The 26,068-nt window shown below is 40.2% G+C and overlaps 1 protein-coding gene across 2 annotated transcripts; it reads right to left on the bottom strand.

Moving 5' to 3' along the window:
- Window positions 1–2,146: 2,146 nt before the first annotated feature.
- usp47 (ubiquitin specific peptidase 47) lies at window positions 2,147–24,602 on the bottom strand. Of its 2 annotated transcripts, XM_085377708.1 has the most exons (29): window positions 24,358–24,602; window positions 21,227–21,283; window positions 19,258–19,452; window positions 17,324–17,440; window positions 15,300–15,453; window positions 15,111–15,207; window positions 14,873–15,018; window positions 14,666–14,745; window positions 12,432–12,581; window positions 12,104–12,199; window positions 11,860–12,012; window positions 11,207–11,365; window positions 10,731–10,862; window positions 10,453–10,529; window positions 9,920–9,975; window positions 9,322–9,434; window positions 9,119–9,220; window positions 8,723–8,930; window positions 8,404–8,519; window positions 8,165–8,284; window positions 7,215–8,016; window positions 6,815–6,990; window positions 6,649–6,729; window positions 6,442–6,557; window positions 6,213–6,331; window positions 5,738–5,868; window positions 5,584–5,631; window positions 5,369–5,499; window positions 2,147–3,741 (listed from the first exon to the last, which is right to left on the bottom strand). In XM_085377708.1, exons 1-29 carry the CDS (start codon window positions 24,400–24,402, stop codon window positions 3,567–3,569), a joined length of 4,152 nt encoding a protein of 1,383 aa, XP_085233834.1. In that variant the 5' UTR covers window positions 24,403–24,602; the 3' UTR covers window positions 2,147–3,566. The 2 variants fall into 2 exon arrangements, with proteins under 2 accessions (XP_085233834.1, XP_085233907.1); XM_085377781.1 differs by lacking the exon at window positions 21,227–21,283.
- Between the last annotated feature and the right edge of the window lie 1,466 nt (window positions 24,603–26,068).

Raw genomic sequence — 26,068 nt, 5'->3', positions numbered from 1 at the left:
GGTTGCTCGAAATCAATATGAATTTGTTTGTGTAATCTCCTTTATCCTAGGATGAAACATGTCCACCATGATGGGAGTGGTTCTCTTCCAAGATTACATAATTACCCTAAATCCTATCACCCGGCGGTGATAGGATTTAGGGCAGGACCCCCAAGAGTCTAGACCCTGGTGGTGGCGAAGATGAAGACGAAGCTTGGTTGGAGCGCTGACTGAGGTGTCTGTAAGGTGGAAATGGGGGTGGTTGCACAAATGAGTCTGAAAGGGAGAATGACAGACAGCACAGTTTTAAACCATGGAAAGTGGAGGTTGATTGGCTCAAAGAAGGCAGACAAGAAGATGATTGGACTAGAGGGAGTGATGCAGAGAACAAAAAGCAGCCTAACACAGGTTGATGAGCAGATCTTCCTTGTTGAAGTTTCACGTTAGGCTTTCCATCATCATTTAAATACTAAACGAGGGAATAACTTTTGGGAAGAGGTTTCATCCCTGCAGCAGAGCTCCGGAGATCTCAGGGCACGCTGAGGCTACTCTGGTTGGTCATTTAAACAGAACGGCCTTATTTTGGTTTTGCCTTTAATTTGTCATTCTTCTGTATGTAAATCGTGATGAAAGAAAAAACAGGAAGAGTGTGCGTTTGCAGGCCTGTCTTGAAACGACAATTTACTTTCTTACCCTCGACAGCAAAATAAAAATAACTCTAGACTTTATAAGCTGCTCACTTCGCTGATTATATCTGATCACAGCAGATTGGAGTTGCTTCATGCACTGTATGAAAAATAAAACAGTAGGCATGTAGTTAGAACTGCTCTGCGTATAATGCTGGCATATTTTCAGTATGTGGCTTCTTCTATTCCTGCTAACATTTCAATAACTGCTGCCAATGAGTCTTTAAAATCTAAGAAGCTTGTTTACTTTTCTAACTGTAGCTGCTCGAAACTTGTACTAGTTTCTTAAGTTGAGAAAGTCTTTTTTTCCCCCACAGATGTGTTCTTCTCACAACCTAGCCCTCAACATTTACATTGCAGAGACGACATAGAACATAACCCAATGTTTTTGTGATCTATATTATACAGTTGTTCCTTTCTTTGATGAATCCATGGTGAAATGTTACCTGTGAGATGCTAAATTAAACTGCAGTGATGCTGTGTGTTCAGGTCATCTGAGCAGAATACACAGAAACTAGGAAAACAAATAATGTAGAGTCTCATGCAGTCAAGTTACCCTGCAAATCATTTTGCTGGGATTGTTATACATACTGAATATTAATTACACCAAAATTGAAGTAATTTACTGCTTCCTAGTATGGGATTCATAACAAAATGCCATGTAATCAATAAACTGATAAACCACCATCAAATGTACTTTATAATCGCTCATTCACCAAGTACAAAAACCTGAGCTCAGGAGGGAAAGCAACTTTCTTTTTTTCTCCTCTTTTCTCTATTTGAAGGCTGGAACTACCCTGATCAGATATCAGGATGATCATTAAAGATTGACCAGAATGCAGACTCCATTTGAAAGTACTCAGTAAGACCGAGCAACGTTTTATACATTATATATTCCATAATATAAAAGAAGTGTGATATCCCAGTACGGGTTTGTGTTTTGGTAAACTCTTCCAAATCACCACTCAGGGTACTCTAACACCTTTTCCTCCCACAAAAATGTTTAAGTCCGTGTGGACGAGCTGCACCATCTCGGTTGTGTGGCACGGTGGTGCTGTGGTTAGCATAGCATAAGCATAGGCCCTGGGTTAAAATCCAAGAGTTGCATGTTCTCCAGCTTCCTTACATAATTAGCCGTAGGTGACTGTGAGCGTGAATGGTGGCCTGTCACTCCAAGTATCACACGTCTCGCACTATAACAGCTGGGGTAGTCTCCACCATGACCATGGATTTGATAAGATGAAGAAAATGGGTGGATTTTCTGCAGTGTAGAGGTTGACAAATTCACCTTACAGGGTTTGAGAGTAAGTGACAAACCCAGCCTCAAGGGGTCACAGTGCAGCAGGAAGGGCATCCAGTGTAAATTTTTATAAAGAAAAAAAAAATGTGTCAAGCTGGAAGTACAGCTAGTATAACATCCTAACGTGTTTTTATGAATTGGTTAGCAGTAAGAGAAAACTGCAGTTCTGAAAAAAGCACTTTAATTCATTTCTAAAATCATCTTAAACTATTTCCACACAGGATCTGAAATCTCAAAGAAATAAACAACAACAACAAAAAAAAGGTTCTCTTCTGATATTGGCATTTCTACAGTGAATAGCTGGTGGCAGCATCAGAGGCCCGGAAAGGAGGCCGTGATGCTGAGCTTTAGTCCTCAGAGCAGTTGCACAGGCAGACTGAGTCCAGCAGGCTTTCTACACCCGCTGGTGTCAGTCTATCAAGCAGCAGCAGGTAGAAGCGCCAAAAATCCAACCTCTGACTCTTGCCCAACACCCAGAGAGAGCTCTCTCCTCTCACACCACACACACACACACACACACACACACACACACACACACACGGATGACACGAGACATGTACTGCAAGTTTCACATGGTGCAAGAAACAGATAAAGATATCCAATTTCTAAATTAAAGGTTAATGCAGACAACAGATGAGTGCCTGGTGCTTCACAAGACCTCTCTAAATGATTAAGTCTGAAGCAAAATAATAATTTACAAACAAACAACAAAACAAGGAGATTCTTAACATCGTCTACTTGGTTTTGTTTTATTATATTAAGTTTTAAAAAGGACTGATAGCCTATGTATCACTACATCTAGTGGAAGTGATGTGACAGAGGCAGAGCTCCTATAAAGCACATAGAGCAGCAGTAAAGACAACCCATATCAACACGTTACTCTGGCATTATAGGAGCATTAGAGGAGAAACAACTTTAGTTTACAATTTATTAATTGTTGCTTTTTCAATTCATCAATTCTTGAGAATGAATGGTTTCTCAATTTGTCAGGCAGTCTGAGTGAGTGAGGTTTGTCTCGGCAGAAGAGGTGAGACTGAGGAAGGCTGGATAAGTAGTTTTTTTTTGTTTTTTTTTTAATTTAAAGGAAGATGTTCAACGTAAGATGATTCAGATTGATTTCTCCAACAAAGTGGTGCTCAGAAAGTGTGAGCACATGGATTTACAAGACGGCCACGGATGAATCATAATCAACACTATTGTCCAAAACACGGAGATGAACACACAGTGACGGGGAGGACAGTGAAAGAGCCTGATGTAAAAGTAGACTGGAGCCTTGAATAGTCAGGATGGATGCCTCCCAGACCGGTTTCACAGTCCTAGACTCTCCGCATCCATCCCTGAAGCTTTCACTTTTAATTGATTTGTCTATACAGCATCCAAATAGCTTTTGTACTTCCCTTTAATCTTTACAGTACAATACACTATAGTGCACAATAGGGTTTCTGAGCCTGGAGCTCAGGGTGGAGGGTGAGAGCACATAATCCTCACAGCGCTGCTCGATTTCAAGTCACTGTCGGGCCCGACATTCAGAGTCCCGCAGCCTGGATGCTCTGCTGCAGCACCCAGGCAAAACAAATAACCCACGAGTGTTTCTCCACGCCTCAGTCCTGCCCTGGGTCCTTTGCAGGGCCGCCGTCCAGGTAGATCTTGAGGGCCTTCTCTTTGCGTGGCGAGTAACTGACACGGTGTCCGGTTTTAAGCAGACGGCTGCTTTCCTTCTTCATTAGCTCGTTGCGCTCATCCTCTGACAACTCCAGAGGTTCTTCTGTGCTGTCCCTGCGCAGACAAAAGAGCACAAAAACATTGATGGAGGTCACAAATACTCCTAATATAATAAGATCATTAGAAGAACTCCATGGATGTCGCCATGTTTTAAAATTTTAAGGGAATAATGAATGAATGAAAAAAAAAAAAAAGAAAACATGTAAACTGAACTGAAACTTGAAGTCTTTTTTTTTAAGCTTAGTAGCTGCTTTCTTTAAAATATCTCTACTACTAGATACAGTTTTACAATTAAAGCCTGGATTACAACATAATTGGTTCAGAACATAGTAAGAAAGCTCAAATCTGCACTTGTACCACTGCCTTTTCAGTCATTAAAGAGTCAGTGATGGAAATCAGACCTGTCAGCACTGACCTCATGCGGTCTCATTTATTAGCTGCATTGATTTGTGATTAAAACAATTTTTTTTACCATCACAGCAAAGACAGATACAACTACCTGTACCTATGTCCACATTATAGGCAGAAAATTACATAAAAAAAAAAAAAAAGATTAATTACTTAATATACATTCACTAGCCACTTTATTAGGTACACTTTCCACCCCACTTTGCCTTCCTAACTGCCTTAATTCTTCATGCAGTAGATTCTACAAAGTGCTGAAAGATTCCTCAGATTTTGGTCAATACTGATATGACAGCATTAAAAAGCTGCTGCAAATTTGTCAGCCATGATATGCGCTAAGAAAATATCCCCACATCATCGCATCACCACCAAAAGTTCAGTTTTGGTGAGCATGTAGCCTTCTAGTGTCATTTGACATGCTGCATTTTTCTCACACGCTCTCATGATTACCTTGGTGTTGGTTGCAACATGTAGTCATTTGAGTTATTGTTGCCTTCCTACAAGTTTTAGCATCAACAAGCTATTTTTGAACTTGAGAAACTGGATATTTTAAATTTTCTCAGGCCATCCCTTTGTAAACTTAAAGAGATGGTTGTAAAACAAATAAATCCCAGATCAGTTTCAGACAAGTCTGTTTGGCTCCAACAATCACATCATATTGAAATCACGCTTAAATCACTGTTCTCCATTCTCTGTTTGACCTTCACCAGACCATTATCTTCACTGTGTCTACCATAGCCAAAATGACAGAGTTGCTTACATGTAATTGGCTGATTAGATATTTGCGTAAACGAGCACGTGAATAGGTGTAACTAATGAAGTGGCCAGGGATTGTATTTAAGTTTCAATCCTAAACTGAGACCCTCTTGACTGAAAACATTTACTGATTCATTTGTGGTATTAAATGTATAAATATGAGAAGTCAAAAGCTAGGGGAAAAACCTAAAAAACAACAATGCTTCTAATGCAACAATATCATGTTTTATTCATTACTGAGTCAAAGCCAACCTGTAAAGCCATGTGTATAGTTTGCGTACATTTGTACTTTATATTAGATATTGAGATTAGGTGTTCAAATATTAAAGTTGTCTCTAATTCATATTAGATGCCAAAAATTCAACTCACATAAACATATTGAGTTTTTAATAGTCCGAGCGAATGCATGACTTATGACTTCTACTACAGTCCTCTCTGTTCATGAAATGATTTCACAAAAATACCAAAGACACAAACGCTGTATTTGAATGTGGACTTGTCCCAGTTTGTTTTTTTTTACCTGTAGAAGACCACCGCCCCATCATCACAGATGTAAAGAGGCCACACATTAAGGGTTGACACCTTGGGGTTCCAGTCTAAATCCTGATGGATTTCCAACACAGAAATATCACAAGGAAATGTCCCCCTACCCTGCAGAGACCAGATAGCAGTGTCATCAATACAAACATATTAGAAAAATCGGGTCCCAGGTTTCAGGTAATTACATCCACCTACCTTTGCAAACTCCAGGTTTTCCAATGGAATACCACTGATTTCACTAAGCTGCCAACAGAATAAAAACATTAGACACAGGAATACAACAGTTTCCCTCAGCTAAACACTGAACACAAGCTATGAGTAAAACACATTTGTCATGCAGCAGACAAACCTTCTCCTTGAGTTCCTCCACACTGCTGCTCTCCAGAATCACTTCCTGAAAAGGCCCCAGCTTCATTGTAGACGGGCTCCATCTCCGAGTCAGAACGGCCAACTGTGACATTGATTTCATCTTCTCTGGTTCTGAGAAACATTAGAGGCTGTGGATCAATCAACTGCACTTTAAATGAAACTTCAGTGAAAACAAATTTTCCTTCACTCTAGAACCAAATACACGTCATTTATTAATCTGTCTCCATGTGGCGTTTCACAGCATGTTAACAATTCAACAATCTGTTTTTTGAGCCCCTGGAAACAGATGATTTAATGTTTGTTTTCTGTACCTTAAAGGAAATTATTTACTATACCTTTAAAGAAAAAGTTTATATTATTAGAACAGAACAAAACTAAAATAAGGTAGTTGAGGTACCCAAAGAAAAACCGCATAGTGAAGCAATGTTTAAAAGAAAGTGAAAAACACAAGTTACCATCAAGGACTTCAAGGAAAACCTCCCAGTTGGACGAAATGCTGATGTCTTCCTCATAAACGTGGTAATCCAAAAACACTGTGCCCGGATTCTTCCACGTCTTTTTCCTGAGGCGAACCCTGACCACACAGAGATAAATAGATACATGCTGTTTTGTACACATGTTCATTTTACCTGAAGGGAAACTGTATCAACAGTCCTCTGAACTATGCAAAGCAAAGAATCTTACCTGTCAATGCTGAGGTCAAGTTTACACTGCTCTTTTAACTGAGGAAGCAGCTCCTCTTTAGACTGTCTGACAGTCATAGCCTTGGCAAACACCGTGTCCACTAGGAACTTGCAGGGCTGAGAAAACACCACAATTAATATATTTTATAACATAATGCTGTGCAGCTGTACAACAGTGTATGAGTAAGAAAAGTCTGTCAGTTCTTACCTCTGGTTCATTGACTAGTAGTTGATACACTTTCACTCTGTATTCACCCTTTTTAAGGGCTCTGCCTAGTCGAATGGTTATCTATGGATAGTGGCACAGTCTTTATTGAGATATTTCCTTACTCTCAAGCAAACGACTTTAATCAAAGTAATACGTTTAAACTGACCTTATTATCGTCAGAGAACGATGAGAGTGTCTCGTTGAGCCGTACACTCTCAAACTCCTGGTTGTTGGCATACACCCTAAACACCTTGAACTGGGTCGAGGTGACGCCGACGTAGGGCTCCAAGTTCAGCTTAAATGCTGCTAATGTTATTCTCTTGTCCACATGAACCACCAAACCTGATGTAGATCACAAGAAACATCAATGTACCTTTTCTTTCCTTTTTAAAAAAAAAGAAAAAAAAAAAAGATATACGTCAAGGATGCAAAACAGGTAAAGAATGTTTGCAATCCTCCCCCTTGAATGGAAGTAATTGCCCGTACCTGATTTTAAATGTAATTAAAACATAAATATACTAGCTATGGATGACAACTGCTTTTAAATGCATAATAAAAGTTTGTACATTTTTGTGAATTCCACGAGGCATCATCCTGAGAACAAGGCTCTGCTCTGAAGTACAGGTACTGGGCCTCTGCCTTGCTCTTTCCATTGTCGTCATATTCGCTGTCAGTTCCAGAGTCTTCCTCTGCAGTGTCCCAGGTCTCTTTTTTGCCCTCGTGGGCTTTGGAGCGCCGGCTACTCGTGATGCTGTGCGAGTCCAGGCCATTGGCCAGCTGGATTGGGCCGCTGTCTGCGTTACACAGCGTGTCACTGCTGTGACTGGAGCTCAGGATGTCACTGTCCACCGAGCTGGTGCTGCGGTCATTGTTCACTTCTGAGTCCGACCGCTCCTCACAGGCAAAGTGGTTCTCAGGGTCAGAGGAGGCGCCGCCGCTACCCGCAGACGTGGCCCTGATCCGATTCTCTAACTCTCTGTTGTCTGCAGCCACGCAGAGAGAAGAGTTTGAGTCCGCCTCTTGGGTTGGGGATTCGATATGTTCAAAGTCGCTGGCGTCAGAGCTTTTCTGGCTGTCACTGGTGCTGGAGCCCTGCTGCTGCTGCAGAGACAGATTCTTTAACTTTTCTGTGCTCTCCTCCAGGATAGCCTCTACAGATTTCCTGTTACCCTTTGCCCCCTCAGAGAGCACATCAGAGTCACTTCCTACTTTTTGGAAAAGAGTTCTGTTTGCCAAGGTACCAGGAGACTGCTCTGGTAGTAAGACTAACAGGCGGATCGTATTCCCGTGCCGATCCAACAGTTTCCACAAGAGCGAGTCAGTGAAAGGAACCTGATGTTCGGTCAACTCAGAGCTCTCAACGAAAACCTGGTGAAAAACAATGGCCAACAAACAAATTAGCTAATTTCATGTAATAATAACATATATAATAAGACTTTGTGAAATTTAAAACAAGACTGAAACACAATAACGCACAAGACAGAACAACTGTCAAAGTTAGAAGAAAACAAGAGACCTTGTTGCTCCTGAAGAATCCCTCAGCCTTCAGTGTCTTGTTTGGGACATAGAGAAGCCGGAGGTCATTATAGCAGCGCTCCAGAACCACACGCATGGTCTCTGCAGAAAGCCCTGTAGCCTGGAAAGAAATGCACACAAAAACAGGCTTACATTAATATAACAGACACCACTATATTTGACAGTTTCCTGGGTAAATGGTTAAAACAAAACACTGTGAAGAGGCTAAGAGTAAGAAACCTGTGCAATAAGCTGTTTGAATTCAGTGATCGTCTGGTTCAAGTACGCCCGAACGCTGACGGGAGACGCGATGGTCTCGCTCTTCAGATTAACAACATGAACCTTCACCATCACCTCTGTGAACAAAAGAAGAATCATAAACACACCCACGCAGATAAACAGCAACTAAGTTGCTTGATACACACACTTACACCTGTCACCGGTGTGTATTTGTTTCTGATCATCACAGTTTGTCTGTTCAGACTCTGGCAACTCAGCTTTTATCATCCTGAAAACAGCACTATGTACAACAAGCAGTCAACAGTAGAAGATTACCGACCTCCAGGTTTGTAAGGCTGGAACACTTGATCTGGCCTGCGGGTTTCTAGAAGCAAGTCAAACATGTATGAAGACTTGACTCCTCCAAGGAGGAGGCCCATTGGTGTGTCCTCCTCTCCTTCATAAGAGCGCTCCAGGTACTCATGGAACTCATCATATTTTACCAAGCGACAGCAGTCCAGAGGGACAACTCCCTCAAGCTCCATCATCTGACATACAGAACACCCATTAAAGAAATTAGCAGCAAGTTTTGAAATCCAAACTCTAAAGTGAGTTTCTTTTCTTTTGCTATAATCACAGTAATGCTGTGTTGCAAAGTTAATGGAAGAAAGAAAATTGAATGCACCAAATGTCTTTCAAGATTCCTCCAAAAGTAACTGAAACAAATCTAACAAACCTTGTAGGCCATTTCTGTTGCTTCTCTGAGAGTTTTGTCTTTGTGCACTTCCAACTTGCTCTCCATCATCATCTTCACAGGATGCATGCAGAAGAGCTTGATCTAAAAAGTAAAGAGCATAAGACTACCAAAAAAAAAAAAAGAAAAAAAGAGAGAGACAGGGTATTAAATTATCCTTATAAATTAGGCAAACAGCCCAGCACCTTGCAAGTGTTGCGTTCAATCTCCCTCTGTCTCTTTTCTTGCTCTTCAGACTCTTTCTCCTTTTGAACCAAACGCTTTATGTGGTCTGGGAAGTCCTCCACGGCTAAAAACTCTGCAGACAATTCAGAGATTACACATTAAATCCAGTGGCATGAGGAAAACTACAGAGCTCAGGGTATGTATCAGAGTATGAAAAATGGGAAAATTATGACCACAAGACAAAGGCAAGAGGGCAAGCTGGTTCCTTTGCAACTGGTGCAACACAAAGCTTTAAAAATAAGTTGCAAATACAGGCAAAAGCCTGGACAAGTTTAGTTCAGATGGATGGCAGATAGGGCACAGTGGAAACTTGTGTAAAGGATCTTCTTACGTGTAGTAGGTATCAGAAGACAAGTGAAATTGTTTTATTTAAACACTTTCCTTACAAAAAAACAAGTTAACAAAAGGCCAAACACATTCACTAGGTTACGACGAAAAGATGAAAACCTGTGACTTTTACAGTTTGGGAGTTTTTAATTCAGAAATGTGGAAAAACTGTCATTCTTGCTCTAATTTTTACATTTTCCTTAGCAAGACTTAATTGAATGAATTTCTTACTTGCATTCCTTGAAGGATCTTTCAGTCTATAAATCAGCATATATGCGTTTGTAGAGCTGTTGGGAAGGTAAGAGGAAGGAGAAAACTATTACTTCAATAAAAACAAAATTACAAACACAAACGGGGGGAAAATAAAAGGTTTCACATTTAGAAACAGATGTGAATAACAAGATAAACACCATTCGTTTTCCAAAGTCAGTGTATTGGAAGCATTTGATGTGAGGGAGTCCTCTATCACAAAGTCAGCGACTCCTGGAAAAAACGTGCATTCCCTGACCAGTCGGAAAGTGGCTGCTGCCAGCCACAAGGTGAAACAAATCGCATGGAGATACACGGTGCTGCTTGAAAATCATCTCAAGATTGCTTTCTGCACAATATGATCGACCAAAGCAATGACATGGAGGTTTTTGGTACAGCACGAGCCTCCAGCAATCACTCACCACCTAGCCAAGAAATAGACATTTTTTCCCTGGGGCCAACTGGGGGTTGCCAACTGGTCTCAAGGCCTGTGACTGCTGTGGAACACAACTGACCTTGCAAAGGCACCGGAGAAATAGCCTCTGCTCCCTGAGGATCCCCCATATGTTTTCCTGATATCATCCTGGGTGATCTGTTTGACAAAAATGAACACAATGAAACAAAAAAAAAAAAACTATTCAACAGAGGTTACCACAATGACAATAAGCAGCATTTTAAATGGCAGTTGCAGTTGGCAGTTTTTTTTTGGTCTAGTATATAGAAATGGCAAGCACTGCCTGACATTTACTTTCAGTAGGAAGCCAAAACGTGTCACTCAAGAGCAGAGACTGACCTTGCTAACATGCTGATCGTTGAAACTGTACCACTGGCCATCACTGAAGGACTTGATACAGGCATAATAGTGCCCGCCCGCAGCGCTCCCAGAATGGACCATAACAGAAAACAGCTCAAAGGTCAGCAAACTCTGAGAAGAAATAGGGGAACACTGTTCAGTTAAAACAAATAATTGTGTTGCAGATTTCACTGTCGACATACTATATTTTTAGAGATACACACGTTCCCATATTTTGCCACTTTAAAGCAAAAATAGAGAATAATCACACATCTTTAGAACACTGTAAATAAAAGACGAATTTATATATTTAACAAGAACAGAGAAGTATAACATTTTTAGCTGACACTTGCAGAATAACAATCCCTCTTATCACTACACCGTTGGCAAATCAGGTACTTCCTTTTAATCTGTTGTCAGATACATTCTCACGTACAAACCAAGCACACCAAATCCATCTAAGTGAGGATGATCACCTTTGGCTTCAACACCCTCTCTGTGCTGCTGGTGCTGTCCAAGCAGATGCCCTCATCCACACAATCATCGGTGGAAAAATCGTTGCTCATCTGGTCGCTGTGGCAACTGCCTTCATTCTCTGCTCCGCTGTCAGTGCAGCTCTCGGTCTGAGGGGACTTCTACAGAGTAGGCAATTTGAAAAACAACACCAGAGTTAAAGGTGAATTCAAAAGATCAATTAGAAAAGAACTAATCCAGCGTAGAAATGTAGGACATTAAGAAACCAGCAAGCTGGTTAACATCTCAGTTGGTCAACATACACAAACCATGGTTTATGGCTGACTGAAGCCTGTCATGGCAGGACACAGCACAAGATTACACACAGGGCACCTTGACCCTCAACACTTGGAAAAATGTTTTTGTGGACTGATGAAACTAAGGTTGCACTGTTTGGGAAAAACATACAGCCCTACAATGAAGGCACCACATGATAACACAAAACCCATAATCCTAAGGTGATGCAGAGGGAGCGTCACTGGTTCTGCTTTGCTTCCTCCTTTAGCAGTCATAAAGGAGAAAATGAATTCCAAAATTGATTAAAAGGCATCCCATAGGATGAATCCAAATCAGTAATGACAATGACAGAGGCAGGTAAATTCAATGGTGCTCTCACCTCATCTTCCACATCAATAAATGGACTCATGTCAAGTTCCTCTGGGAAGGTCATGCGGTCATTAAGTTTGATGCGATGCATAGTGGTGTAGTCGAAATCAAACCTTTTCAACTGTAATGTCAGCAGGTAAGGAAAGTGCAGAAATCTCAGCCCCTGCGTGCGATGTCAGAAAATGAGAAGAGACATTAGCAAAACACTGTACTCTCTAATCATGACTTCCATGTTACATTTTTAGTATACTTACCTTACGGGCATCACATTTCTTTTTACAGCGTTCACAGAAATACTGGTTGGGCCCATCGAGTGTTTCTGGTTGTATGAATGCCTGTAATGCTTCCTCCTGTGACATCAAAAAATAAATAAATAAATAAATAAATAAATAAAATAAAAAAATCATATCATGTAAATCAAATCAATTTAGAATAACAATTTAATATCAAATAGTTTGAAACTGTACCAAGTACTGAATTTAAAGTAACCTTTAAGCAACACTGAATTGCAAAGAGTTAATAAATGTTAAGTGCTGCTGTGATAAAGTATATGCTTAGAAGAACAAAGGGTGAGAAACACACCACACTGCCATAGGCTTGGCTGGCTCCAAAGGGTCTGATCACAAGAGGGATGTCCAGGTAAGTATCAATCCTCCAACTCTCATAGCCACACTCCAGACAACGGACATAATCCTTCAGCTTTCCCTGGTACAACTGGTTGATCAGGTCAGCCTGAAGATAGGGAGAGAACAGTCAGGTTTCTCTGCCACATTTTACTTTAAAGAAAAATCAACTCAGGATACAAAATGGTCTGCTACCAATTTGCAACATTAGCTGTGAGACAATTTCTCTCTACTTCTGGAGAAGCAAGTGCTGACAGCAAAATGTAGTGGGATACAGAATAATTCTACTTGTGTTTAGATTTGTTTCCCATAAACCTTCCTTTACCATACAACTCCGTCGGCAACTGCATATGAAAGTTTCTCAGGATAATAAAACACAACAGACAACAACAGGCCAAGGAGAGTATTTCTTTTTAGTCAGTTGCCATCTGTAGCTTTCTCCAGACAGCTGAAATGGCAGACACTGGACGAACCAGCGTAACTGTTAACACTGCACAACAAGCCCTCAACTTATCAGTTAGAGAAAGAAAAAAAATACTCAAAACAGAGAGTAACAGAAACCTAAAGTAAAGAAAGAATGAACCCAAGAGCTGCAGGAATGATTTTTATTTGATTAAAAACTTTGCTCTGGAACAAAAAAAATGTATGTCATTATTTATAAAAGTCATTAGGTATTAATTCTGGTCATGATGGTTTTGTCCCATTATTGAATCAAGAATCAATCAAACCATTTAGAAACGGTAAAAACACTTGTGTTGTATATTTAATATAAGTCTTTTCTACTGAGATTAATAAATATGGACCAAGATAGTTTTGCATTTTTTCATTAGTTTGGTTTCCTGAGAGAATTTGTTCATTTTCATTTGTTTAATTATTTTATTTATTGCCCCAAAACATTAAATGTTAGTTTTTTTTATTAGTTTCAGTCTTTTCCTGTTCTATACTTCTTAAATTGCACATTCTGATAAAGAGTCACATGGACATCCCAGTCTCTATAAACTGCACCATAGCCTCATTTTGCTGTGTTAACAAATTTATTCAAACTAATCCATCCATCCATCCTCCATTTATCATCTTCTTGGATTCGACACTGTAAGCAAAGGTGGCCCGACTTCCGTCTTTTCAGGCATCTCTTTCAACTCATCCAGGGAGAAAAAAAAGCATCCCCAAGCCAGCAAAGAGATGCAATCTCTCCAGCGTGGCCTCCTGGTAGGAATTACCCTAAACACCTCACCTAGGAGGTACCCAGGAGGTATTCCCAGTCTGATGCCCAAACCACCTCAATTAGCTCCTTTTGATGAAGGAGAAGCATTTCTATTTCGAGTTCCTCACTCTACAGGTGAGAGTAAGATCGCAGATCTACCAGTAAATTGACAGCTTCTCTGTCATTCTCAGCTCTCTTCTCCACAACATATCGGTACAGCCTCCAAATCATCACCACACCAATCCGTCTCCCCTCATTCATGAATGAGATCCCAAGGCACTTCTCCACTGGGGGCAGCAATTTCCCTCCAACCACCCACCTTGGGCATTCTACTTTTTTCCAGCTGTCCAAACTGAGACTTAACCATTTTGTGTATCTTTTAAATACATTTTCGTTAATTTTGCAGGTACTTTCTTTTAATTAAAATGTGTTTACAAGCCAATTCCTAGTTTTTAGTTTAGTTTTAGTTAAGTATAATAACCGTGTTAGGATGCCAAAATGGAATTTAATGCAATCATCACTTATGGTTCACATGGCACATGTAGACTGGGGGAAAACTTAACTGTTTCCAGATATTTATGAATATATAAACTAAAGATTAGTAGAAGAAGAAAACTGGAGCTTGAAAGAAAAAATGTATAGTTTATATATCCTGTCATCAGTTTACTTTCTATGGCTGAAAACTACAAGTAAAAATCCCTTGTGGTATGAGATTTTTTTTTTATTTAATTTTTTTAAATAGCATTCACATGTACTTATGCTTGCGTTTACAGACCACATGGCTGCGCATTCGTACACTGGTCTAAGTGTTTGCCGTTTATAGCCTATTCCCGAGATAAGAAAAAGCTAACCCCAGGGCTTACTGGCACATTTCACTTTTTCCACAGTAGGCCTTTTGTTCCCATTCTGGGGGGAGCCTGAGCCTGGATGCAGATTTTTTTTTTGTTGTTGTTGTTAATAGTCTGAGAAAACTACTTGTTTTCTCCTACCTGCTCTGTTTGCTTCCACTTCTGCTCCAGGGCATCGAACATGACCCTGCACAGCTCCTGGACGTCATGTTGTTGCCAAGCTAAAAGCAAAAGCACAAAGAAAGAAAAAGTATAATTAAGTGTACAGACAGAGGCACATGGTCTTGTCCTCCATGAACATGCAAACCAGCCATGTGAGCCTACTCACAGGCAAGTACATAAGCTCACCCTCACTGCTGTCCCAGCCAAAGCTTCGCGTCACATCAGTAGTCTCAATTGCCCGTTTCTTACTAGTTTGCAACAGAACAAACAGTCTTTGCAGCTGGTAGGGAATACTGGTGACAGGATCCTCCTCTTGCTCCTCAAACTCCCAACTGAAGTCGAACAGCAGATATTTGAGAAATCTAAATCTATTATATGTGGCAAGAGAATTTTCACAAAGTGATCCATAACCATGATTTCTTACTTGTAGAGTGCATTCCTAAACTCTGGGGTCATGAACAATGTTTGCAGCAGACTGTTCAAATAGCAAGTCATCGCTTGGTTGACCAAGCCCACATAACCTGTAAAGGCAGCAAGAGACAAGTAGTAAGTGATCGGTTGGAGATGTATAAAAGGAAAGGTGTCACATATTCAACATGTAACCAAACCTCACCCGTCTCAGACTTGCTAAGGATGGACGAGTAAGAGTAAGATGGACTGCTGTAGTCACCACTGCAGCCAGGAGTCCCATCTCTCAGTAGGGGTCCAATAAATCGTTCCTGGGAACTGTCATCTAGTCCACTGCTATCTGCTGTTCCTGACTCATCCTACAAACACAAACATGCCTTGTAATAACATCTTTCGTTCCCTTTCAGTCGATTCACTCGGTAAGTATGGGATATCGCGCCCTCGCGTGTCCTGGCTGAAGAAACCTTTATTCACGCCTTGAAGGCAGATGATGTGTGATGACACGCGCGCGGCCCCGCCTGCACATATAGCCGCTGTCATCACAGTCATCCCTCAGTTCTTACGCTCTTCACCTCGCTGAGAACACCTCTGCTGAGTTGGGCTAGCTAGCTGCTGCTAGTTAGCTCCGTTGTCTGCCGACTTGAACTTAGCTTAACTGCCCCTGTTGGTGTTAGCCTCCGCCGCGCAGTTGGTGTGTAGGCTGCCCGCGGAGCGCTAATTTCAAGTTTTTCCTGTGCAGTGTTTCGCTTTGCGTTTTGGAATGGACTCCAAACCTAGCGAGCAAAGCAGAAATCTTCTGTGCGCCCCTGTCCTCAGGGATGCGGTTTCTCTTTGCACGATAGCGACCAGCACAATGCCTGCCCTGTCTACCTTGGGATCGTCAGCGCTCTCCTAGCGTGGACGGAGCCCGAAGCCTGTGCACTTTGCCGCCAGCTCCGGCGCTCAACCCTGGAAAGACAGGTGACGTTTGTGGAAAAAGTGCTGGGACGCTCGGCTGTCGCACGGCATGACCCTCTCCTTTCCGAGTCCGAAGACGAGGATTTTCCGGTCGATGTCCCCGCAATTAGCTGGGCTGACCACATGGAATACGTTGACGGGTTAGCTGATGACGAGCCGGAACCATGCAGGAGCGATGACGGGCTTCAGCCTGGGTTGAAGCCCGCCAGCGCTCCCCAGGAAGACGATGACGTGCTGGACATCAGCCTGGACATCCATGGTTTGTCGGAGGATGAGCAGGAGAGCGCATTGTCGGCCCAATGTGTCGCCGCTGCCGCACCGGTCGGCCACGATGACACCTCTCTTTTCTCCCTGTTTTGCCGTGCTGCTGAGAAGCTGCAGGTGGACTGGCCCTCTCCTCCTGTACTAGAGGCTTGTACGCTTACAAATGGCGAGCCTTCGAGCAATGGTACCAGGACTGCCACACGCTTCCATTTCAGTGCTCTATTGTGGATGTTTTGACATTCCTGCAGGAGCTGCTGGATAAGGGCCTTTCATTTTCGACAATTAAGGTTTATTTAGCCGCTATATCTGCTTGTCATATTGGCTTTAACGGGGTGACACTAGGTGCACATCCCCTCGCCATACGTTTTCTGAAAGGAGTTCGCCGGCTGAGGCCCGTGCTTAAGTCCAGTGTCCCTGCTTGGGACTTGTCTTTGGTGCTGGAGGCCCTTTGTAGCCCCCCGTTTGAACCCATTCAGTCTGTGGATATGAAATTTCTTTCATATAAGACTGAATTACTTCTCGCTTTGGCAAAGCGAGTGGGTGACCTTCATGCGCTGTCTGTGCATCCCTCCTGCATACAGTTCTCTCCTGATGGCCACAAGGTCGTATTGCGTCCAAATGCTGCCTATTTTCCCAAGATCATGCCACAAGGTGGCCCCACTGAGCAGTTTGGCTCGGTGAAGAGCAGCTATCGAACTGAGGGATGACTGTGATGACAGCGGCTATATGTGCAGGCGGGGCCGTGCGTGTGTCATTACACGTCATCTGCCTTAAAGGCGTGAATAAAGGTTTCTTCAGCCAGGACACGCGAGGGCGTGATATCCCATACTTATGTGTTGTACCTCGTTCCTCTCCTTCAGGGAACAGAAGTTACAGACATAACTATTCGTTTCCAGTTAGAGTGTTTAGCGTGTTAGTAGATTCTGTAGGGAAATAATTATAGATTTCTTTTTAAAGATTATTTAATAAATTATGAATCATTATCTTAATTTATTCTTAAACACTCACAGATGCAATCTGGGGCTGCTCTCCATCTTTATCTGTAAGCTGGAGGAAATTCCTCTTACCACCAGGTTCAAACCCAGACTCTGAGAGGGACATCTCACTGCTATGGTCAAGCGGTGCCTAGAGAAAGCAAATAAACACAATATGAACAGACAAGTTTCACAGAGGTCAACAATGCCTGGACAGCAGTAAACACATGCAATCTTTTTTATTCGATATTTAGTTTAAGCAAAATGTCAACTTAAGTCAACTCAGTCTACTATACATAAAAAGACCTTACAATATTATAAAGACCAAACAAACTACTCCCTTTGCGTAAACAGTGGAGCAGAAAACCTTCCTTTTAGCACCAAGAAAACTTCAGTAGAACCACTCTACGGGCTAGCAGCCATCTGGTTTGAACGGTCAAAGCAGATGGCTGCAGGCTAGCTGTTTACAAACTATAAAGTGGATGAACTCACCGGAAGAGTTAAAGTCCTACTGAATTCATTTTCAGCTAATTCCATGTATTGTTGTTAACAAGGAAAGCCTCTGCAGCCAACATGTGAACAACGCTACCTAGGTTTCTCTGGGCCAAGCTGAGGATGAGCAAGCAAAGTGCTGCAGTGGGAACAAGCAGTGGCTTAATCCACTGACCTACTCAGTGAGATAACAACAGGCAGCACCTGGGCTTTGGCCTGGGTCAGCAACAGGATTAGCATGGGCTCATTTAAGAAAAGGGAATAATGTGTACACACAGATCCAACAGTACAAAACTCATCACTGATTAAACATATTAGGAAAGTCAGTTTTAGCAACAGTATTTTTACTTGTTTGCATTTTGTAGCAGTTGTAAAATGTAAATTTACATGTAATGACAGGGTACAAAAATCTATTATCAGCTGATGTCGTGGTACTGTCCTAGCAATAAAGAAGGTAAAAGAGCTACATTGTGTCTCAAATGAAACATGCGTGAGAATAAACTATAAACAAAGATTGGGAGCCATTATTATGAATCACATCAACGTTCACCAGAATTAGTCAAGCTACACTCAAGTCACTTTAAAGCTGCTGCCGATATTTTCTTTTTGGCCAACTGGAGGGCAACAGAGGTTGAAAGAAAAAAAAAGAAAAAGAAAACTGTCACAATAAACCATGATATAAAAGTGTTTTTACCCAACAAACTGCCAGTTTTCTGCATGTTGCACCACTGCCTTTTTTTTTTTTTTTTTTACTTGTTTCATTAAAGCTGTTTTTAGTCAAGTGACAAATGATAAGTAAGACAAATAAGTCTTACTATAATTTCTTATTGACTCATATTTTACCTCTTTTGTTTTAACTCTGTCATTGTACCCAAACAGTAGAGAAGCACTGTGGGATACCTACAATTACCCAAACTGATTTTTTGTGTGTGTCACTGACTGAAAATCAGGTGCAACAGTAAAAGTTAATGAGAGGAGTGAAACTAATTTTGTTTGGTCTGTTTAAACTGATCTCTGGTTCATTTTCCCTTTTGATGTAGTTAGTTGGTGCAGATGCGAGCACAATAATCGCACTCAATGGAGAAGAAGTGACCGTCAGAAGGAGGTGGTTCCTGGTCTGATTTCGAATGAACTCCATCCAGGGAGGCTCATTTATGGTGAGAATGTCAATCAACCCAACTACCACTGCAAGTTTGAGCTAAACATCTTCCTGTAGCGACGTATGCACCAGGGTACCATAGATATCCAGAGACCACAAACTATGGTAGCTTGCCTGCTACACAGTTTTACCCAAGATAAACACGATAAACATGAATGAGTAAATATTCAATGTTATACACTAGTTCCGAACACAGCACCTTAATCCTGCATTTACTTTTATTTCTGCTTTTTCCAGACACATCTGCTAATGTCTGCTGATGCTAAACCCACGTTACTCTCCATAGCAAAACAAAGCTAAACTGATGAATTACTAACCATGTCTTGTGTATTTCCCCATGCAAGTCCAAAAGTGCCATTTACGTATCCTGCTTTGTGAGCGACATCTTCATAAAGTTTGGAGAGGGTGGTGGAAGCAGGCAGGTTGAGAGTCAGCCGTTCGTTCACCGTCTTCGCGCTGGTGATGTCCTGAATTATACACAGCGCTCTGGGCTCCTCGGCTGCATTTTGGATCTGCAAATAAATAAAGAAAAAGATATAAACATTATTTTCTGACTTGTTTGTTTTCCAATGAAGAGCTAAACATTTAAAAAAGAAAAAAACAACACAAAAAACGTTAAAGCTGTGCTACAAAGGTCATTAATAACATGCCAGTTAATGCTCGGTTTTGGTTTTGTTGGTTGTAATTTCATGCACAATATTAATTTTTTTTTTTTTTTTTTTTTTTAAAAACACAAAGTACCCTGCTGTGGATTTTCAAAGGATTTCCATTCCCATATTTTCACCACACCTGGATCACCATGTAGTGTATTGAGTCCAACTCACCTTTCTACCAAAGTATAATGGATTCACTAAATCATATCAAATTAATAATATAATTATCGGGCATATATTAGGAAAAGAAGAAGATATTTAAAATGTAAAAATAGATTTTTTCTGTATCTTAAAGGCCACTTTAACACTGGTGCTTTGAGTTATACAGGTTATTATTACAATCGGTATAAAACATGTTTCAAACCTAAACTAAAAGCAATTAAACTAACCACCGTTGGAATATTAGTCTGTTAAAAGCTCTGAGTTTCTCAGTTTTTATATTAAATACTTCCAACAGAATTACTTACTTGCTTTCTTCTTCAAAATTAAAGTTTTGAAAAAAAAAATCTATAACAAGATAACAAAACAACAAAACTGATGTGGTAGACATGCAGTAATTTGACTTCAAGTATAACAGACTTGCAAAAGTAGCTCTTGTTCTCTTTTTTGCAATTGTGGTTTATCAGGGCTCGATACTGAAACCGCTTTACTGAAACCTCTTTTCAAAAAGTGTTTACGACACATGACTGGCTGATTTTTTCTACACTAAACCTCCCAACACATGACTGGATAAGGTGGGCAGTTGGTTGATTCCGGTGGACAGAACAACCACTTGTCAGATTTCTCCTACATACTCCACAATCTGCTTCAACAACATGCCATGCAATCGCTCACTCATGCTTAATTTTAAAGCAAAAAACAAAAACAAAAATAGTCAGGTGGAACAGGAGTTTCAAGAAGCATTGAGTCATTTCAACTAAACACTCCTCATAGTTTGCTTTGTGACTGGTCTGGTATGTAGTGTTCCCAGTCAGGGACAAATCACCTGCAGACTAAAAGCCAACCTTTCTTAAGAACTTGAGCAGCAAAATCTGGCAGAAAAGGTCACTCACCAAGCAAGAAAAGGTCTAGGCACTGAAGAGTAATGCCAAAGTGTTTTAGTTTAGCTTACTTACCTGTTAAGTATCAAATGAAATAAAACAACTAGGTTAAAATAACATATAAACCCCTTAAAGTTTCAGATACGTTAACTGGGAGTGCAGACTGTAACTGTTACATTTTAAACAGTAAAAGCTGGCAAGTACCACCCCGCCCAAAATGACAAAGTTTTCATTTCTATTACCAGATATTGTTTAGATATTAAAACAACACAAAGCGAATGCACTAAATTATATTTCAGAAAAAGCATTTACCAGTAGATAAAAGTGACACCAATTTATGATTAAAATGCAACACGAAATTATTTAGTTTTCCTGTAAATGTGCACCATGCTAATAAATTATTTGTCTGCTAATCATTATTTAATTCCCTTTCTCTTTGATTATTGAAAAAGGTGGTACTTGTTTAAGCTGGTTTCTAGTTTAACAACATGCGTCGAGCTTTGTTCTAGTATAATAGTCATCATGGCTACTGCTTCATGCATCCATTTACCACCATGCTCGATTGTGTACACACTCTCCTATATCAAACACACCTGAGAAATCCTCTTCATTTCATCAAAAATACTTTGTCTGCAACTCCAAAATACACCCTGATAATATGTGGAGATAGTTGAGGGTGAAGAACAACTTAAAACACATAGAACAAGTAAATTAAGTTGTAAAACATGTCATTTGGTTGGAAAACAATTGAGCTGTTTTCTAAAAACCTACAAATGCAACAATAATAATAATATATATTCAAATAATTGCACTTTTTGCAGCCTTTTTGTATGTGTGATCTTAGCAAAATGTGACTGCCAGCGCCTACAAAGACGCTGCTGCAGCTGACAACACACAAGTGTATTATGAGATTAAAGGTTATTTTTACCATGGATATAATCACATGAAGCTACAGGTGCAGCATAACACAGGCAGCATATTACAGAAATATTTTAAAGACACAAAAATTAGACATTTGAAAAATGAGGAAATCAGTACCTATGAACTAATTCAGTAACTACAAATGAAGGTTACTTAAATAAAATATAAAGTCTTCAATGAAATAAACAAAGTGAAATGAATTTAAATCCACATTTCTAGTAAACTTTAACAAGTAACCATGAAGTTAGACTACAGTGATTTTTTTTTGGTTCAACTGTTATTGGAGAGCTATGTCAACTGCCAATTTATAAATCATATTTGAGAACTGCACCAAAAAAAAAAAAAAAAAAAAAAAGGAAAAAAAAGACAAGAAAAGGGCTTGGTTGTCAACCTTCATCATTTAAATGCAAGTATTATACCCACTGTTTATTGTATCGGCAAAGGGATCATTGGGACAGTGCTTTTTGTTATAAGTCTACACAGCAGAACTATTAAATACCCCAAGCCATTCACTTAACATTTACCACAGTTGACGTAGAGCTGCATGTGAGTGTCATTACATGAAAGAGGTGGTTAATTAGCCTTTTCTCCTCACTCGTGTTTTATTTAACTCGAAACAACATATAAATAGAGTTCCCTCTGACTTCCTTTATCCCAGGATATCCCACCTCAACTTCCACCTATTCTCAATGCCAGCTGCAGTTTACATTACCTTCACCACAACAGGCCAACATACATCTCAAATATATCTTAATATTTTTATGGTCAGGATGCAAGTTTTAGATGCAAAATACTCTTTAGATCCAAAATGCACAAAGCTGGTTATCGATTCACTAATGAAGGAAGATAGAACTATAATATTTGAAAACTATGAAGATTAAACGCATAATACAGACTAAAAGAACACAGCAGCTGCAGACAAAGCAGCAGTAAGTGATGAAAAGCACTGCACGGCAGTTTAGTATTAAATGTGTGAGCACTTTAAGCACTTTGGCCAACAAGACTGGAGATGAGCTAGCAAATCGGCTAATAAACTTTAGCCAATTTGAAATCAGGATAGAAAGCAAGAAAAAAATACCAACTGTACAAGTTGACAGCCTCATCAATATTACAGTACATAATGGTCTAGAAAAGCAAATGTTTGATTAAATTAATGTTTAAAACATAGTTGGAAAAAGAAGACTCATTAAAAAAAATTCTAAAACCTATCCTTTCACAAAGATCCAAGGATCTTCCAGGAATAGTGACACTATTTTCCTGAGATTTGATCAGCCAGTGGTTGGTAATTTCATACTTGTTGGTTTTTAATCTGGAATCTCACCTGTTCCCAGCACAAGTAACCATGACGTTATACATCAGTAGGAAGTAAACCGCCTTCACAGTACAAAAGCCCAGGGTACATGGATAAGCAGAAACCCTGCTCCATCGTACATTGCTCAGGCACCAAGGAGGTATAACGGCAAAGAAATAATGGTTACATTATTAACCATTATTAATAATAATGGTTACAGTATTTCTTACTGAAGAAATACTATTTCTTACTGAAAAGCTACAGTCAACCTTATTGTCAAAAGACTTGACTTTACTCCAAAAGGTGTATCATTACTATGCGAGAAAATAGGCTGTAGGCTCGCTTATCAAATAGGGTCCTAATGTTAAATGGACGCCTGACAAATTGCTCTGAGCCCAATATAAAAGAAACAAAGTAAAAACACACCCTTAAAAATAATGGTGTAACGCATTAAATGGATATGACTGCTATGTTAGCAGTACGGTATATGATGTTTACCTTAACCCATCCTGTTAACATGTGAGCTAACATATCAGTAATCAAATCTGACTACCGTCACTGCCGTTGATCAAAGAGACTATTCATTTTATTCCTGTTTGAATAAGAAGGCACTGCTAATGTTAACATTAAGACTTTGCACGTTAACTGAGCTCCAAACTAGAAACATAAAAATTCTAAGTAACTTATCTTCAGCAATAAAAGAGGTTATCGACGATGTTAAAAAATAAACAAAGAACGATCAATTTATTCTGAGATAACCGCTAATGTTGTTAAACACATCTATCAGTAGCGTAGCTAGTCAATTCCGCTAACATTAGCGTTAGCTTGTCAATTTGTCTTGCTAGCACTGACGTTTACATTCAAAGTAGAAGTTTTACTTAAAAACAACCTGTAAATGATTCCAAGAAGGGTTTGAAATATATATCTGTAAAACTATTGTTTGGGGTCGACGGGGTTTCAGCACTGCTTGCCATTTGCAATTGGTTGGGGAACTTCAAAAACATCTAGATTAGCCGGAGTTGTTGCCACTGATCAGATTTAAGAAGCTAACAGCGCTTGCTAGCTAAATCCCACAAGCTAATGTTATGCTAGTAAGCTAACTGATGTTGACAAATGCCTTCGTTTGACGGGACAACATAATGTCATTAGCAACAATGGAAAAGGTTGGGTATTTTAGTGACCATAAAGCCATGTCTCGAGTCTAAACAGTTAAATGGTAATTATGATAACGCTTTTGCTACCTAAAATGTTCTCCGTCTGAAATGCATCGAAAGTAGCCGCTAACTAACGTTAGCAGATGCGTTAGTTAGCCATGTCATGATAGGCCGTCCAAGTCATATTTGGCTAACTGTTAGCAGCTCAGAGATAGTCAATTAAAGACGGGGTAAGATCGCAAACTTCAAAAGTGCTGCAGAAAGTTTTGCATCATTAATGTGCATGGTCTGTAAAGGTGACAGCTAATGCCCAGAGAGGCTGACTCTCCGACCTGGACACGGTCCATAATAACCTCACCTCTTTGGGTACGAACTGGTTCTCCTCGCTAGGCACCATTTCCATTTGTGCGACAGTTTAGACAAGCATCTATCCGGACAGGGATGTCAGCGAACAAACTTTGCAGCGGTCAACACAAACATTGTTTGTGGTCGGTTTGTTAGAAGTTTGGATGCTTAAATACCAAAATTAAACTTGCCAAAACTTGTAGGCTTATCAAAGTGAAATCGCAACACTCTCGGTTACACTACCCCCAGCACAAAGTGTCGTGCTATAAATGGAGAAAAATGGCCGGTGTTTTTACTCCGCGAGACTTCACTCAGGGAGCTCTGGCGTCACTTTCCATACAGATAAGCGTGCGTGATGCGGACAGGATGACGTCGGCGAGTGTGCGTGTTTTCGCTTGTTTTCGTTAAAGGGCAGAGATGACAGATATACAGTACAAGCGCACAGTTTGTGTATGAGAGAGATGTGTGAATTTAATTTCTACTATGTAATATATTAATTGTCATGTTATTATCAGATTAAGATAAAAATAGCACAAGATGTGCCTACTTTTATGGTTTAATAAATTCAAAACTTTATTGATATTATTTTCACTCTAAATGTAAATGATGGCGTGGGTTTGACTGTAGGCTCATCTGCGCCACTTGGCTTCTAATAATCCTCCCATGTAGAATCTCAAGCCTGTAGCCTGTTGGGCCTAAACTACTAATATAATGAAAGGATTTCACTATACAATTGTGCATACATATATATAATGACATAGTGGGGCATCAGCGTGGTTAGCAGTGGTTCCTTCACAGCAAGAAGGTCCTTGTTTTGAATCCACCAGGCAGCTATGCATTCTTGTATGAGGTTTGCATGTTCAACCAGCTCTCTCCAGGCACTCCAGATTCCTCCCATAGTCCGAAAACATGAATAGAGTTAAGTTAATTTTTTATTCTAAATTGACCCTTGGGGATAAATAAAGTCTTTCTGATTCTGATTCTGTGATTGTGATTCTGCTCCAGATCTCAACCTGAATAAAACCCCAGACCCAGAGATGAAATTAATAATGAGCAGAATCGACAGAATCGAGTTAAGATTACTGATGTGGCCCAGTCCCGTTTTCTCATGTGGCTCCTTGGAAAAATGAACAGCCAACCCCTTTGCTTTGTTCTTATGTTTCTTGTATTTTGCACACCTCTGTTGCTTGTGAAGCTTGCACACAAGAATTTCATGCACATGTGCTGTACCAGTGTACCAGCGCATGTGATGTGACAATAAAAGTGATTTGATTTGATTTGAGCTTGGTGGAGCTCAATGACAACAAAAATCACAAGGTGCACGCTTAGTATACCTGTCTGGGGATGTATTTGGCATGTATAAATTTATGTTTAGTTGAATTACAACACAGCAGCCCTGCAAAAGACTGGCGAACTGTCTAGGGTATACCCCGCCTTTCACTTTACTAGCAAACTAGATAAGAAACATGCATAGATCAGTAAATATGCTACAAATATATTATGACACACCATTCTAATCTGACATTCCATTCAGTGTTATAAAATATAAATATGATTGTGTAATTTGTATAAAATACAGATGTTGGCACTCATGGTGTCCTCGGCAATGTTTGTGCAAAGTTTCAAGATTGGTCCACTTGTCTAGGAGGAGATAGAGAACACATAATGTATACACTACAGTCATTATAGTATGACGATAGCTGGATAAAAGGTTAGCAAAAGGG

Source organism: Diplotaxodon limnothrissa, linkage group LG1, assembly GCF_057381915.1.
Source record: "Diplotaxodon limnothrissa isolate DT_005_m linkage group LG1, D_limnothrissa_male_GT1.1, whole genome shotgun sequence".
In the NCBI taxonomy this organism is placed as follows: domain Eukaryota; kingdom Metazoa; phylum Chordata; class Actinopteri; order Cichliformes; family Cichlidae; genus Diplotaxodon; species Diplotaxodon limnothrissa.
Note: the sequence above shows the minus strand (reverse complement) of the source record. Positions and strands in the feature narration are given on the sequence as shown.

Excerpts from the sequence above, each read along its gene's own strand:
- usp47 (XM_085377708.1), bottom strand. The coding sequence starts at position 24,402 with ATGGAAATGGTGCCTAGCGAGGAGAACCAGTTCGTACCCAAAGAG. Across the intron at positions 12,582-14,665 it reads AGTGGAAGCAAACAGAGCAG|GCTGACCTGATCAACCAGTT; the intron begins GTAGGAGAAAAC and ends CCCTATCTTCAG. Across the intron at positions 11,366-11,859 it reads TTATTGATGTGGAAGATGAG|AAGTCCCCTCAGACCGAGAG; the intron begins GTGAGAGCACCA and ends CCTACTCTGTAG.